The sequence below is a fragment of the Rissa tridactyla genome, chromosome 12 (genome assembly GCF_028500815.1).
Source record: "Rissa tridactyla isolate bRisTri1 chromosome 12, bRisTri1.patW.cur.20221130, whole genome shotgun sequence".
NCBI lineage: Eukaryota > Metazoa > Chordata > Aves > Charadriiformes > Laridae > Rissa > Rissa tridactyla.
The window spans coordinates 17,447,305-17,461,253 of NC_071477.1; the positions used below are offsets into that span (position 1 = coordinate 17,447,305).

General features: G+C 41.7%; 1 protein-coding gene across 15 annotated transcripts in view; it reads left to right on the top strand.

Moving 5' to 3' along the window:
- The window catches only part of RBM39 (RNA binding motif protein 39), a 31,012-nt gene extending 18,070 nt beyond the window's left edge, over window positions 1–12,942 (top strand). For 8 of the 15 annotated variants that reach the window (XM_054218689.1, XM_054218688.1, XM_054218694.1 and 5 more), the window contains 8 exons: window positions 626–691; window positions 1,601–1,805; window positions 1,996–2,073; window positions 7,492–7,524; window positions 8,704–8,779; window positions 8,947–9,052; window positions 11,772–11,850; window positions 11,947–12,942. In XM_054218689.1, the coding sequence (XP_054074664.1) occupies window positions 626–691; window positions 1,601–1,805; window positions 1,996–2,073; window positions 7,492–7,524; window positions 8,704–8,779; window positions 8,947–9,052; window positions 11,772–11,850; window positions 11,947–12,047 (744 nt within the window). In that variant the 3' untranslated portion in view covers window positions 12,048–12,942. The other 7 variants (XR_008469038.1, XM_054218691.1, XM_054218699.1 and 4 more) reach the window with 7 other exon arrangements.
- The last annotated feature ends 1,007 nt before the right edge of the window (window positions 12,943–13,949 follow it).

Genomic DNA, 13,949 nt, shown 5'->3' on the forward strand with positions numbered 1-13,949 from the left:
AATCCACACAGCTGGTTTTGTTTTGTTTTCTCTCAAGATCTAGGAGTAGGATTGATGTAGTTCAGGAGGCTTACATGTAGAGCTGCGAAGGTTTTTCCTTCTGATTCCATATACTCCAGTCTTAAACTCAGTTCTTCCTCTTACTTCTGTGTTGCTGACACTATTTTATGGCTCATAGATGCCAGTAATTATTTAAAATACGCATCTTCTTTAAAGGCCCTGGTCAAAGTAATGCAAACTACTTTTCTTACTCTGTAAAATGGAGTTTCTCAGCATATGAGATGCTGTGACTGTAGCGTTTCAGTTTGGATTTGATGATGTCCGCATGCTCATTGTCTGCTAGAATGTCGCATCAGGACCAAGCCTCTGCCTGTAGCTGGACTCAAAAGTATAAATTGTAGATCACCATTATGTTTACTTGCTTCTGTTTTAGTATCAAAGTACGCATGTAGCTGCAGGTGCACTAGTATTGAGTTGAGGAAGGAATGAGGAACCAATTAAAAAAGAAATAAAAGTGGTTTCACGTTCATGTATTTATATTTGGCAGGACTGTATTCTGGTTTTGTTTTGATATCTCGTGGTTTATTCCAAAATGTCTAATCAATAGCTGTATTCTTATTTTTAGATTGAAAGCATTCAGCTGATGATGGATAGTGAAACTGGACGCTCAAAAGGATATGGATTTATTACGGTATGACTGCAGTTGCCAGAGTACTTAGACAATTTCTGATTGGAACCTTCCCGTGTAGTAGTACAGCTTACTTGGCAATCTTAAGTCTAGAAATGTCATGTTGCAGGATGTGCCACAATGGCCTTTTTCTTTGTTTCTGCCAGTTCTCTGTGGGTATGGTGGCTGAACAGCGCCCGCGTTTAGAATGGAACAGTATACTTTGTGGTCAGTACCTGGTAAAGCAGCGCTGTGTTCTGCAGGCAAAGATACTAGTACAGACTGGAATTTTCATGATGCTGTGAAAGTGATTGAATTTGAGCTTTTTAGGGAACATAAAATTTTAGAGGTTAAAACCTTCACTTGAAAACATGTTTCCTTTTTACCCTCAGATACATAACTGTGTGAACTTGGGTTTCTTGACCGACCTGGCAATCTGTCATGGGGGGAAAAAAACTTCTTGGCTGGGGCCTGTGGCATTTGGAAACAAAGGAAACCAAACTAACTATATAGCTAATATTTGATGGTTCTAACACTGACGAAATATTTATATATTTAATTTGATGTTACACAGCATAAAGCAGAACATCTATTAGTAAATGCGAGGCGGTTACAGGGTTACAAAGGAAGTGACTGTCATTCTTGGGAAGTGTTGAAAGAGAACCAAAGCCATGACTTCCGTTGATCTGAAATATCTAGATGCTCTAGTTTCAACAATAATATATTTAAATATATATTTACCTATGAGAAGTATCCAGACTCGTGTGCACTCAGTTTAAATGGAAAATACAGACCACATTTAAGTTAGCTTGTAGCTACTGTTATCTTAAATTTAGTGTTTCTCATGTTTATGTAACTGGATATTACGTATAGTAAAAGCGTTGCTGAATCCCGTAGGCAGTAGTACTGAATTTGTATTTTCCTAATCTACAGTTCTCAGACTCTGAGTGTGCCAAAAAGGCGTTGGAACAACTCAATGGATTTGAGCTGGCTGGTAGGCCAATGAAAGTGGGACATGTAACTGAGCGCACTGATGCTTCCAGTGCTAGCTCGTTTTTGGACAGTGATGAGTTGGAACGGACTGGAATTGACTTGGGAACAACTGGTCGCCTTCAGTTGATGGCAAGACTTGCAGAAGGTATGTGTGATGGTTAATAGGAAATGTGTGAAAATACAGAAGTTCACAGAATTTGAATTGATGCACTCCACAGAATATTATGCTAAACGCGTGGAGTGGTATTCTTAAGCTTTCGACACCAGTACGGTTTCTGATACTTTTGTTACTGTGAAAAGTGCTTGCTACAAGGTACGTTAATATTCTGTTTTAGGTACTGGTTTGCAGATTCCCCCAGCTGCACAGCAGGCTCTTCAGATGAGTGGATCTTTGGCATTTGGAGCTGTGGCAGGTAAGAAACGATAACCTATTTATTTTTCAAAAATAATTTATGCTTTATAATTTTGAGAAGAGGTACTTATCTACATTTCGTGATCTTTTAAAATGAGAACAAAGGGATTGCAGCATGTTTTACAAACTGTAAAACTTTGCAAACCCATGAGCAAATAGTGACAGTATATGACAGCTTTGATGGGCGTGGTTCACTTTGTATTTTTTTTTTTTTTTGGCAAATTTGTTGTAGTTCACTTAATTCATGCTAAGCCTTCGTCTTTACTATTCCCGGTACTAATGGGGACTTGCATGTTCTACTGCCGTGTCAATGTTGGCTGTTAAAATGACAGGCTCATAACTAGAAGGGGATTGAGCCTTCCAAAAAAAACTGCCAAGAAGGTTATTAGGACTTTATGGGGGACATGGCAGCTAAGACTGTGGTAATGTTAGGTCTATACAGTGTATGTCCTGGTGAAGGAGGACACGTGGGGGAATTTGTGCGTTGCTTGGAATTGGCTATAGTTCGTGTGTTCTGCAAGTGGGTATGCTGGAAGTGTTACTGAGACTTCATTTTGTTGTGAGAGGGAATGAGGCTGAGGATACAATTGCTGCTGCTAGTTCATAGCTGGCCTAAACAACAAACTGTTCAAGAGGGCTTCAGAACTAGAGCAATGAGTAACCTCCTGCAGGAGATCAGGAATTTAGAGAGTGGAATTTCTTCATGTTATTTTTTCTTAATACAAGAACAAAGGGCATGAAACTGTCATAGTAGTAGAAAAGACTCGAATGTCGCAAATAACTAGATGTTGGAATGTGTGAGAAGTGTCAGGAAAACAACAAAGAATAGGTGGCATTGTTTTGTTTCCCAGCAGGGTTTGGGACAGAAGTGATTCAGACTTAAAATACACCTGAATCATGTTACTGAAGTTCAGGTGCGGCTCTGAAAAGAGCATACACATGAAACAGGGGACAGTTGCTAGAAGAATATAATAGGGTCTGCCTATAGATATACACTTGTAAGGGAAAGGAACTTGCTAGTGAAAGAAAAATGTGGGTTGTGGAATAAGGTGTTTTTTCCTCAATATGAGAAGAAAAAGATGAAAAAGACACAGTGGTAAGGAAAAAGCCTCTGTAGTCCAGAAAGAGAAGGAAAGGCAAACAATACTAAAATTAGATCACCTTTAACGTAGGTGATAAAGTGGTATGACAGCTTGCTTGGAAACAGGTGTAGTCAATGAGAAATGAGAGAAATATATTTGAAAAAAAACCCCAATCCTTTCCCACCCCTGTATTTGAAACAGACAAGCCAAAGAAATCCAAATTGCACAAATCAGGAATATGGCAAAAAATGTTTGATACAGCTGAACAGGATAGCATGGAATCAGTATGAGGAAACATGTCTGTGGAGGAATAAATGATAAGGCTGAATACAGCTTTTTGAAGAATGTGCATGTTTAGTAACTGTAGAAATAGAAGTGGTAGGAATAGCATTGTTTATTCCGCTTGTGTTGTACAAAGGAATAATGCAGACGTGTGCAACTTAAGTAACTTTGGAAAAAGATAAAGCTTTTTACTACCATAGTCATGAGCTATCCCCAAAGTGAGATTTGGTTATGGATTAAAGGTCTCTTTACTCTTGCTAGAGAAAATTACTACCAGGAATTATGTCATTATGGGAGACTTTAACTTCCCTGATACAGATTGGAGAAGAATTGCTAGTAATAATGGTGGGGCCCAGATATTCCTGGATGTGGTATCCGACAAATTTCTTCATCAAACACTCACTGAGTCATGAAGAGGGGATGCTATTTTAAACTCAATTTGGTAAGTAATGAAGATGTTATGGATGAGAATAGAAATGACCATTGACTTGAGGGATCATGAGTTGCTCAAGTTTAAATGGAAGGATAAAACAGGTCTGTAACTAAGGCTTCTGATTTCAAAAGTGGTGGTTGAAGAAATAAGGCAATAAAGTCATCGGGTCTAAGCAGCTTGGGTGTTTGAACAGGCAGGATGTAAAAAGTTCTTCAGTTCCGATGGCTAATGCTATATTGGATCTGTATTGCACAGAAAGAAGGAACAGTCCTGTTAAAAACAGGCTCTGCGCTGAACTGGGTGATTAACGGCCTCAAAAGAAGTAAGGAATAAGCACAGAGCCTGTGAAGAATAAAAAAAGGACTGATGATAAAACAACACTTCCAGTTTGAGAAATAGGTAAAATGAGAATTACCTGCCAATGGTAAGATTGAGTTAGACCTTGTAAAAGACAAGAAAGCATAGGTGAAGATTTACCAACTCCTGAAGGGAATGAAAAGGAATCGGGGCTGAGGTTGAATGAAAAAATACTCCCAAGATGTCTCAAAAGGAAGAACAACGTGATCTGGCTGGTTTCCAGTCCTGTTTCTCTGACTTCACTTCTCTCCTTTGGAAGTCATACTGAAGGGTAAACTGGAGAATATTATTAAATAGCATACTTTTGGAGAAGCAGCATTTAAAGACTAATGACTTGTGATAAAACTGACTTTCCTGGACAGAGGAGCAGTAGTAGAAGTCTTCTCTCTGAACTTTTGACTTGTGTCGTTTGAAAGTTACTAAACTCAAGAAGTGGGTAGTACAAGATGGGTAAAGAAGCTGGCTCAAAGAAAGAGGTATTTCTTCTCAGGTGAAAGCTGGAAAGGTTAGAGGCTGTTGTTGAAGCTGTTGTTCAGGTGTTGGGCTGATCTTGTTTAATATTTTCATGAATAACAATGGACAAGAGCAGGAGTGAGGTGCTGTCAATAAGGGACTCTTGGGGTGTTATAATTGTTCACCTGGTCAGGATTGAAACAAATTCTAGTTAGCCTGGGAGTTTAGCAGTGAAAGGTGGCCAAAGGAGAAAAATATGTAAATGCTCCAGTTTATCCACGACTAAATATGAACTGTCAGTGCGATGCATTTCTGAAAGGGCAGCTGAGTTCCTAGAGGTAGCATACTTGAGCATCCGAGATGCTGCATACATGTTCGTGAACAGTTCTGGTTACCCATGTTCAAAATGGGTTGAATCAAACTAAAATAGGGAAGCTAAAGAATTAGTTCTATGGGAAACCTGAGAACTTACATGTTATTCCTATGGAGAAGATTCCATCAGGAAAAAGAATTGAAGCAAAGCAGTTCTAGTTGTGTACTTTCTCTTTCTGGTAAATCCTGTCTGAAAATCTGAAACTTAAAATATGCGTGAGGCTACAGAACATTGTTCTAATGTTTTGTGGGACAAAACATTCCTTACTTTTGGGAACGAACTCTCTGTTTATGCAAAAGATTGAGATTGTATGCTGCAATAGAGGGAGAAATAGGTGTTACCATCCGGGAGCTCTCTTTGATCTGCTTTTCTGTTGCAAGTAATTAGAAAACTGGGGAATACTTGGCAGGCTTTTGTTTATTTAGTTAGCTGTGTTTCAAAATAAACATTGAACTTCATTCTGGTTTGAGACACAAAATGTGTTGATATGATATATTAACTATAATAATTATGTATAATTAATATATAGTAATATATTGCATATTATTATAATTATTATATATTTATTTCTGTTTTGTCTTAGTCATGCTAAACTTGCTACTCCTGCAGATAATATATACAGAACATACCGAAAAAGTTACTTTGATCTTAACTTGACAGATGTATTAATTTTAGTTTCCACGTACTATTTAAAACTGCATGTAGGGAAGAAAAGTTGGCACTGAGGAGTGACAATAAATTTCTGAGTGAATTTCGAAGTGAGAGGAGAGGACCATCCTTCAATTAGGAGCAACAAGAAAATTCAGTTGGTTGATGAAAGATTGGATGGACAGAGGGGTTATGTTTCAGAGGTGGTATATAATTAGTCTGTGAAACTTGTTGCCACAAGATACCGTTAGCTGATCTTTGTATGTTTAGAAGAGATGTGACTCTTGGTCCCAGACAGAATTTGAACTGGAGATCTGTGTTTGCCACGTGCGCAGGTGGCCAGGAGCATTTGGCTGCAGAGCCCCGTGTGTGAGTTCAGCTGTGTGCAATTGTGTCAGAATTGCAGAGGGAGAAGTCTCTGTCCTCATGTAACTAGAGTGACTTAGGAGATTTGGGGGTTTATTATTTTTTTTAAACACATCTCTTTACAAAATGTTTGGGCAGTGATTAACTAGGTATTTAGTTACAGATTTGGCCAAACCCATACGGTTTCGCCAGAGAGTACAGGCTGAGACAGTCTTCCCCATGATGATGCTTCCCGCTCTATGGAGTTGGGGATTTCCTTGTGTTCAGGTGCAGGTAGAAAACAAGCTACATGTGGCCAGTTCTTGTTACAGCTCAACCTTCAGAGCTTGCTCCTTCCATCTCTTATTTTTCAATATGGTTCCCAGTATGTGTTCTTCTATGGAAGTCACTTGAGGAGTACTTGTCTTTGGGCCTCTCAATGCCTAATACTTCGAGCAAAAAAAAAAAAAAAAAAATCACTCCTGTTGGTCCCCCGGTGTTGTGGAGGAGATTTTATTAGAAAGGGGGAAAAGTATGTTAATACCTGATAACAGCAGGTATTTCCAAGTAAGTTTGGAAGCTTGCTTGGGGTCCCTCACTTCACTGCTTTCTAAACAAGTGAATGATGGTGGTGGTTAACTTCAGTATTAGGACTCCTTGTATTTGTGTGAATTAAATTGGAACGTAAATGAAGAGGCCTATACTTACATTTTGTGTCTTCTGAAGTTTTCTGTTGGTTTAAAGATGTTGAGCTTTGGAGTCATATACTTGGAAATGGTTAGAAAGTCTGCATTTGTCTGTTCCATTACTTCAAATTGGGAGAGACGTACGTTATTAAACAAGTAATTAGTGTTTTCTTGGCAAATTAAAATGTTCTGAACACTTGAAAATGTTTTGAATTTGAAAAATACCAGAGTAACTTGTCATTATGACACTTATATGAAAAGATAACAGGTAAAATATCACCTTACTCTCCTTGAAATTGAATTCGATAACTGCTTTCAGAATGCCACGTTTGGGTAACTGTGCTTAAATGCTTTCTGTTAGTAAAGATGCCAAACTTGTAATGCCTGCAAGATTTGCTGTTGTTATTTTCTCATGGAACAAAATACATCTTTCAAAGAGTTCAAGCACAGCAAAGGCCAGGTGGAAACGATATGTTGATGTAAAGGACAGGGTCGTGTCTTTCTGTTTAAGGTATTGTTTCTCTTTGAAATATGCTTTCCTTTGTGGTCATGGAATCTCTGTGATGTACAGAATATTCCAGCTGAGAAGGTGAAATTAGTGAAGCTACGCACAAATAGAGAGGAACAGTGGGAGCGGGTTGAGGTACTCTTAAAAACAAGCTCTTAAGCACTTAAATGCAAGCTAAACAACCTGGCGGGCAGGTAGTGATACAGTAATGCTAGCAAGCGTACTAATTAACTTCTATATATTTTTCTTTAGATTTGCAAACGAGACTATCTCAGCAGAATGAAGGTAAACCAGCATTTGATACAACTTGTCACCAGTAGGTTTCGTTGCAGATGTCCATAAGTGAAGCGCTTCTGGTGTAGAGTTTGCCAGCGGCCTGAGAAATTACATTGTATTTAGTGTCTGTAGGAATCACGCTATGTATTGATTATTATTGACTGAAAATAACAAAATGTATGTTAAGCACTTTGCCTTTTCTTTGTAGCGTTTCCTCGGCGTTGGTAACGTTCCCTAGCCATACGTCAGTCCTAGGAAACGTGTGGGTTCGTGGTTTTGCACGTGGGTTTAGGTGTGCGTGGGTGTGGGTTTTTTTTCCTGCCTTAGAGGTAGGGACTAGAAGGGTCATTTCCGGGGACAGTAATTTGGGATTACTGTCCCTGGATTAGTCATAGTTTTATTCTGACTGCGTAACCTCTGAATGTCTGCATACGTAGAGAGAAGGCGGCTGTTACTTCAGCTGAATTAACAGAAGCGTACAGCCTAGGGAAAGGGCCCATAGGACAGTGCTTGTCTTTAATAAGATACACTGTGCTGATGAGCAACAGTAAATGACAAGTAACAATTTCATAGTTACTGGGAAACAGTATAGATCTATCCTACAGTTAAAATATTTGAGTTGTCAAATTTATTTCCTACGTTATGCTTTTCCAAGGGACAAAAGTACAGATACATTTTTTGGAAGGATAATTCAGCATACTTAAAGTACATTTTGAGAATTCTCAAAGACGTCTGTCACTTCCTGTGAAGTCAGATGGGGTGGTGCCGCTCCGTCCGGAGCTGCTGCTTGGCTTCTGCGAGGAGGAAAAAAATTCAAGGTGCTGCTGGCATACAACTCAGACAGAATTTTTAGACGCATGTGAAGGTGCACGTATCTGTGTTTAAATGTTCCGATTGAAAGGCTGACAAAAGCAGTGTACAAGGATATCTCCTCGCTTTTCAGCTTCAACTGTAATTCATCTGTGCCATTTTCTATATTGATCCATTTAACATTTCTCTGTCACAGATAGTGTCTAGTTACAAGTTTGGCGTTCCTGTCTTCAGTTTTCTGCTCAGTTAGAACTGCTGCTGTTATTGATGAATTTTGGGATTTTAAAGAATAGATAGAAAATAGTAATTTAAATTGGAGGCATGCATAGCGGGTTCTTAGATTTGTTACTGGTTTTTTTTTTTTTTCCATTACAACAGTTCTGGCTGCAGCTGCTTCTGTACAACCACTTGCAACACAGTGCTTCCAGCTTTCCAACATGTTTAATCCTCAGACGTAAGTGATTTATCGTTATCTGTTTCTGTTTGGCATTTGTTGGTGGCTTCAACATCTGAGAAAGGAATCAGTATGTTGCAGAGGTTTTTTTTGATGGGTTTCGGGATGGATTTTGTCTGAGTGATAACAGTTCCATCTCTGTCCTGTTCTTCCTCCACCCCCTACAGTGAAGAAGAAGCTGGCTGGGATACTGAAATTAAAGATGATGTGATTGAAGAATGTAACAAACACGGAGGAGTTATCCACATCTACGTAGACAAAAACTCAGCTCAGGTATGCCTGGTTCCAATGACACGCTGAATTTTTCCTAAACTGAATCTAAATTTCTTGAAGTTACTTTGCAGTTTTTGCAGAATGTATGTGGTTCCCTCCTGTTCTCAGTCATTGCGTGTGACTCCAGTGCGGGTATGAGAGCAGTTCTGTGGTGCTGCAGTCTGCTCTCACGGATTTCCACAGCCGAAGTTACTGTGGAAGTACAGGCTGAGGAGTAGTGACCTCTTCAATTCTGGCATTGGGCTTTTCTGTCAAGCTGTGCATTTCCCAAAAGCCAGGGACTTCTGGTTTCCTCCGTTTCTAGAGAATACGGGCTTTAGCACAAAGGACGCCCTGCTCCAGCAGACTCGAGATGTGCAGTGAAATGTGTGCCTGATCCATGCTTGGAAACGCTTGTGTTCACTAGTGATGTTAAAGTCTTGCAGTGGGAGGAGGAGCGCGTAGAGCTGTAACAGGGAGGAGAAAAAGGGCTACTGATGCAGACTTAACGAGAGGTTAGTGCCTGTTCGAGGGGCTCAGCCTGAATGTTAAAAAGGCTAATACGTGTTTCTTCTACGTTAGCTTTGTTTACGCGATCCCCAGACTGGTTATCTCTTCCCCTGTATTGTAGCTCTTGGAATATAAACTGCGGAAGGTCTGCAAAGATAAGGTGGCCTTCTTGAACCCCTTTTATATAGAATTCACAGCCCAAATAAAGTGCGGTTCTCAAACGCTGTCATAGTCGGATTAATTTCTAAGCATCAGCCCCTGGAAGGGTCCTGGTGTGTTCCATTCCATCGCAAATAGTGCACTGCCGTTCGTGTCAGTATTGCCTAGATGGGATTGTTCTGCCCTGGTAACGCACTCGCAAACCTTTGTTATCACTGTGCTGCTTCTACAGAAGACTCTTGTCACCTGAAACCCTTTCGCATGGATTACTGAGACGTTAGATTAGCGATGAACTGCAGTCTAGTACATAAACAACACACCATTTTGTCATCTTCAGCATCGCTGCTGTGTTGGACTACTGGAAGGTAGAAACCTCTCCCACAGTATATTACACTATTACTGTTGTAGAGAAAACAGTGTCCTTCAACAGATGGATAAAAACCACCACCACCACCAAAAAAAACCCAACACAGACGCCCAAAAAACCACCACTGCCACCTCCAAACCCCAAAAAATGCAACAGCCCTCAACATACCTCATGTAGAGTCCGAGGATATAGAGCTGCAAATCTGGTTCACTTTAGCAAGTGGATTTAAAAGAAAAAGACCTACAGCTACTGTATCACGCGTTAGCTGTCGGTTACATGAAATCCATTTTGTCACGGTAGCACAGCGATGACCCAAGTAGAAAATACCCACTGATACTTAAAAATCCTGCATTTGACCCTAAGTTCCCACTGTGCTGTTCTGTTTTGCAGGCTTAGATTCTGGTCACGTTATCTTCTGAGTGGTTTCATCCCCTGTCTTTTTAGGGCTTTTTCCCAGAGAGCCAGACCTCCCAGGCTACGGGCTGTCGGCAGTCAGCCATGAAGATGGGATTTGTTGTGGGTGAAAAGTCCCAACTGAACGCATGGTCTCGTGTACCGCAGCAGGCCGCACTGTGATGCGTTAAGGAAAACCAAAGCTTTACGTGGCTGTATCTCATTTCAGGACAAGCAGCTCGGGTGCCTGTGCCGGGGCAGGCTGGGAACAGAACTGTGTGTGTTAATTGCTCAGTGCTGTGACCTTCAGCCCCTGACTTCAAGTCTTCCCCTGAGGAATGAGCCAAATCACAGTGGGAAGAGTCAGTAGAGGCTGGCAAAGGCTGCTGAAGGGAAGGCTGGGTTCTGCTTCCGAATATGTTCTTTGCCTGTGCAACCTCTTTCTGCTAGAATCTGATCTGGTTCGGGAATTACTGGTGGTATTCTATTTTTAAGCAGGCAGCCAGAAAAATGCATACACGTCACTGTGGGTGTCCGTATGTCTTGCAGCGGTTGAATGTGAACGTTGCAGTACTCTAGATTAGGCTGGTTTAGTGCTTAATTTGCAGGTAGAAAACTTGAGGTATCTCCAGCAAAGTTAAAGACTAGTCTGTCATTCATGCTAGAGATCATCTTAGGCTCTCCCTGCCCTCCCGTGGTGGGGTTTTCCCCTTCTCAGTCCTTGCTCAAGTGAAGACAGACACAGACAATTGCTGAAGTTCACGTAGGAGAATTTTCATGGTACCAGTCATCTGAAAGTGCTGGACGTCCTTCCTGCCCCTGGCGATGGGGATGCTTCATCCCTTTGGACAGCAGACTGCCCTGGCGTACCTAGTTCAGCATTTGTGGTTAAAGTTGGTGATTTGCCGACGTTGATGGGGTAGCCTGCAGCAGGCGCGGCTGAACTCCCTGCGCCGTTGTCTCACGTGAGCTTTGTCATTGGCAGCCATTAGGTAACTAATTTGAAGGGTTATCACTTGCAAGTAAGAAATCTGTTACTTGTTGATTTCAAATCAAGCTCACATTTGGTCTGTTTTGCAGAATCCTATTTAGAAAAGTTTTGTGCTAAGATATAACTGTGACAGTACGGTCATGCACGTCCCTAAAAAGCTGTCCACTGCGTTTCGCTCGTGCTCGTTCTGCGTTACTGGTTGGTACCAGCAGGAACACAGCGAGGCAGGTTTGCCTCAGTCCCGGCCGCGCCGAGGAGCTGTCTTGTGACGATGGACGTTTCTCAGGCTTCTCACGGACTGTAACGCTTGTGTATTACAGGGCAACGTGTACGTCAAATGTCCTTCAATTGCTGCTGCCATTGCAGCTGTAAATGCGTTGCACGGGCGGTGGTTCGCAGGTGAGTGGATTTTGTGTGGAGACCTGCATTTATTCATAAATTGCAGAAATGACCAAGTACTGATTTTATTTTTTTTTTTCTAAATCTTCTGATTAGGTAAAATGATTACAGCAGCGTATGTACCTCTTCCAACGTACCATAGCCTTTTCCCAGATTCTATGACTGCAACCCAGCTACTGGTTCCTGTTCGACGATGAAGATGGATTTAGTCAGTTTTGTACATAGTTATTTTTTGGAGGAAGATTGAGTTATCTTTTATTTAGATAAAACTAAAGGAAAGGACTTAATGTCATTTTGTGTACACTTCCTGCTACCTTTAAAAATAAAATGAAGTAAGCAGAAATGCAGTGTGTTCATTCTCCCTAACTAGCATTTCCACTGTATACAAAGCTGTTGACTTCTTGTTCTGCCTTGTAATTCTTGTACATTTACTAAGGTGATCTGTAGGAACTGAGAAGTAGCTCATAGAAAACAAGTTCTCTGTAAAAGGCAGATGGGACATAAAGACATTTTTAATGTTTCACGAGCCTTTCTTTTAATGCAGCGATTGCATCTTACATTTCACTAAATGTAGGTGATCTGTGAAAGGTTGAGATCAGAGATAGACTTTATGAAGGGACATATTTAGTGTTTTGTATAAATGGAAAACTCAACAGGCTACTGAAAGATGACTAGACGGCCACTCAGCTTGCTTTGTGCTGAATAATTGGTAAGAATAGAAAGATTGAAGGGTTTTATTTCTTGATGGTAACTTTTGATTAATGTATCTGTAAAAGTTTCTTTGTAAATACTGTGTGAGGTGTGTCTAAGTTTCCAAACAAAACGATCTCTGCATTTCCGGATAGGTTTCTATGTACGCAGTGTGGCACAGTTGAAGGATTTCAGCCGAGTCTGAAAATCGGGAGGAAATACAGAAACGTGTTTTGTTCTGGTTGCATATAATCTTTGCTCTTTTTAAGCTCTGTGAGCTCTGAAATATATTTTTGGGTTACTTCAGTGTGTTTGACAAGACAGCTTGATATTTCTATCAAAGACTTTCATATTGCAACAATCTTTGTAAGAACCACTCAAATAAAATTCTCTTAAAAAGGCCTTCATGAATCTTTATTTCTCTGCTCTCCTGCTGTGAGCGAAGCAGTCTGTGTTGGACTGGGGGTGGGCGACGGCGGCTTTGGAGTGGTGGATGTTAGGAACGGGACTCCTCCAGGAGAAAATGCGGGCGCTGGTTCCTGCTGCTTTGACCCCTCTGTGTTCTGCAGCCGGGGTTGCTGTACGGGCCCGGGCAGGGGGCAGCTCTCGTCCTTTCTCAGGCCTGCAGCAGATTCATTCCGGAGATGACATCCCCCCTGCCCGCCTCCGCCCCCATTTGCTCACAAAGGGTTGTAAATTGTGGGGATGTGGCAGTGATTTATGTTGGCTTTTAGGCTGGTTTCTGTGGGGAAGCCTGCCCAAGTTGACGGCCATTCGCACCCCTTTCCCGCTTCCCCGTCATTTTTAACCGCTGGCTAGTAAAAGCTGTGTTGGACTGAAGTTCCACCCCGGGGGGGTGACAGTGGGCTGGGCTTGGGTGCTGCCTGTGCTCTGGGACAGGAGGTGGTGATGGCCTGGCCTCCGATGCCGCTGTTGAGGGTGCGTGCAGCTCCGGCTGCAGCGTTGCAAGAGGCTGTCCAGCAATCCGGGAAGGCATGGACTGGGCAACGAGGTCGTGCAAGGGCAAATGTGGGGAGGAGCTAGGAATAGCCTACTGGAGAGTGTCCTGGGAGTACACGCCACAGCTGGAGAAAGCCAAGCAAAGCTGCTCTCTAGTTTTGTTTGACCTTATTTTTTTAGTTGCTAGTATTAATCCACTGGTGCCAGCTGGTGTAAAACTGCAGCTGTTCCCGAGTAGCCGTGCTGCCCGACAGGGCTGTCGCCGGCGGTTTCTCTCAGGTTACTGAGCTGCGTGACAGCAGAGAGCAGGCTTCTAGTGGCAGATTCATGTTTCTCCTTTAAAAGCTGGGGAAACAGCACTTTACCAGGTAAGGGCTGTATAGGCACGCGCCCGGGTGCTGCTGCGGCTACGCTGTCCTATCCTTACGCAGGAACAAAGGAGGAGCAAA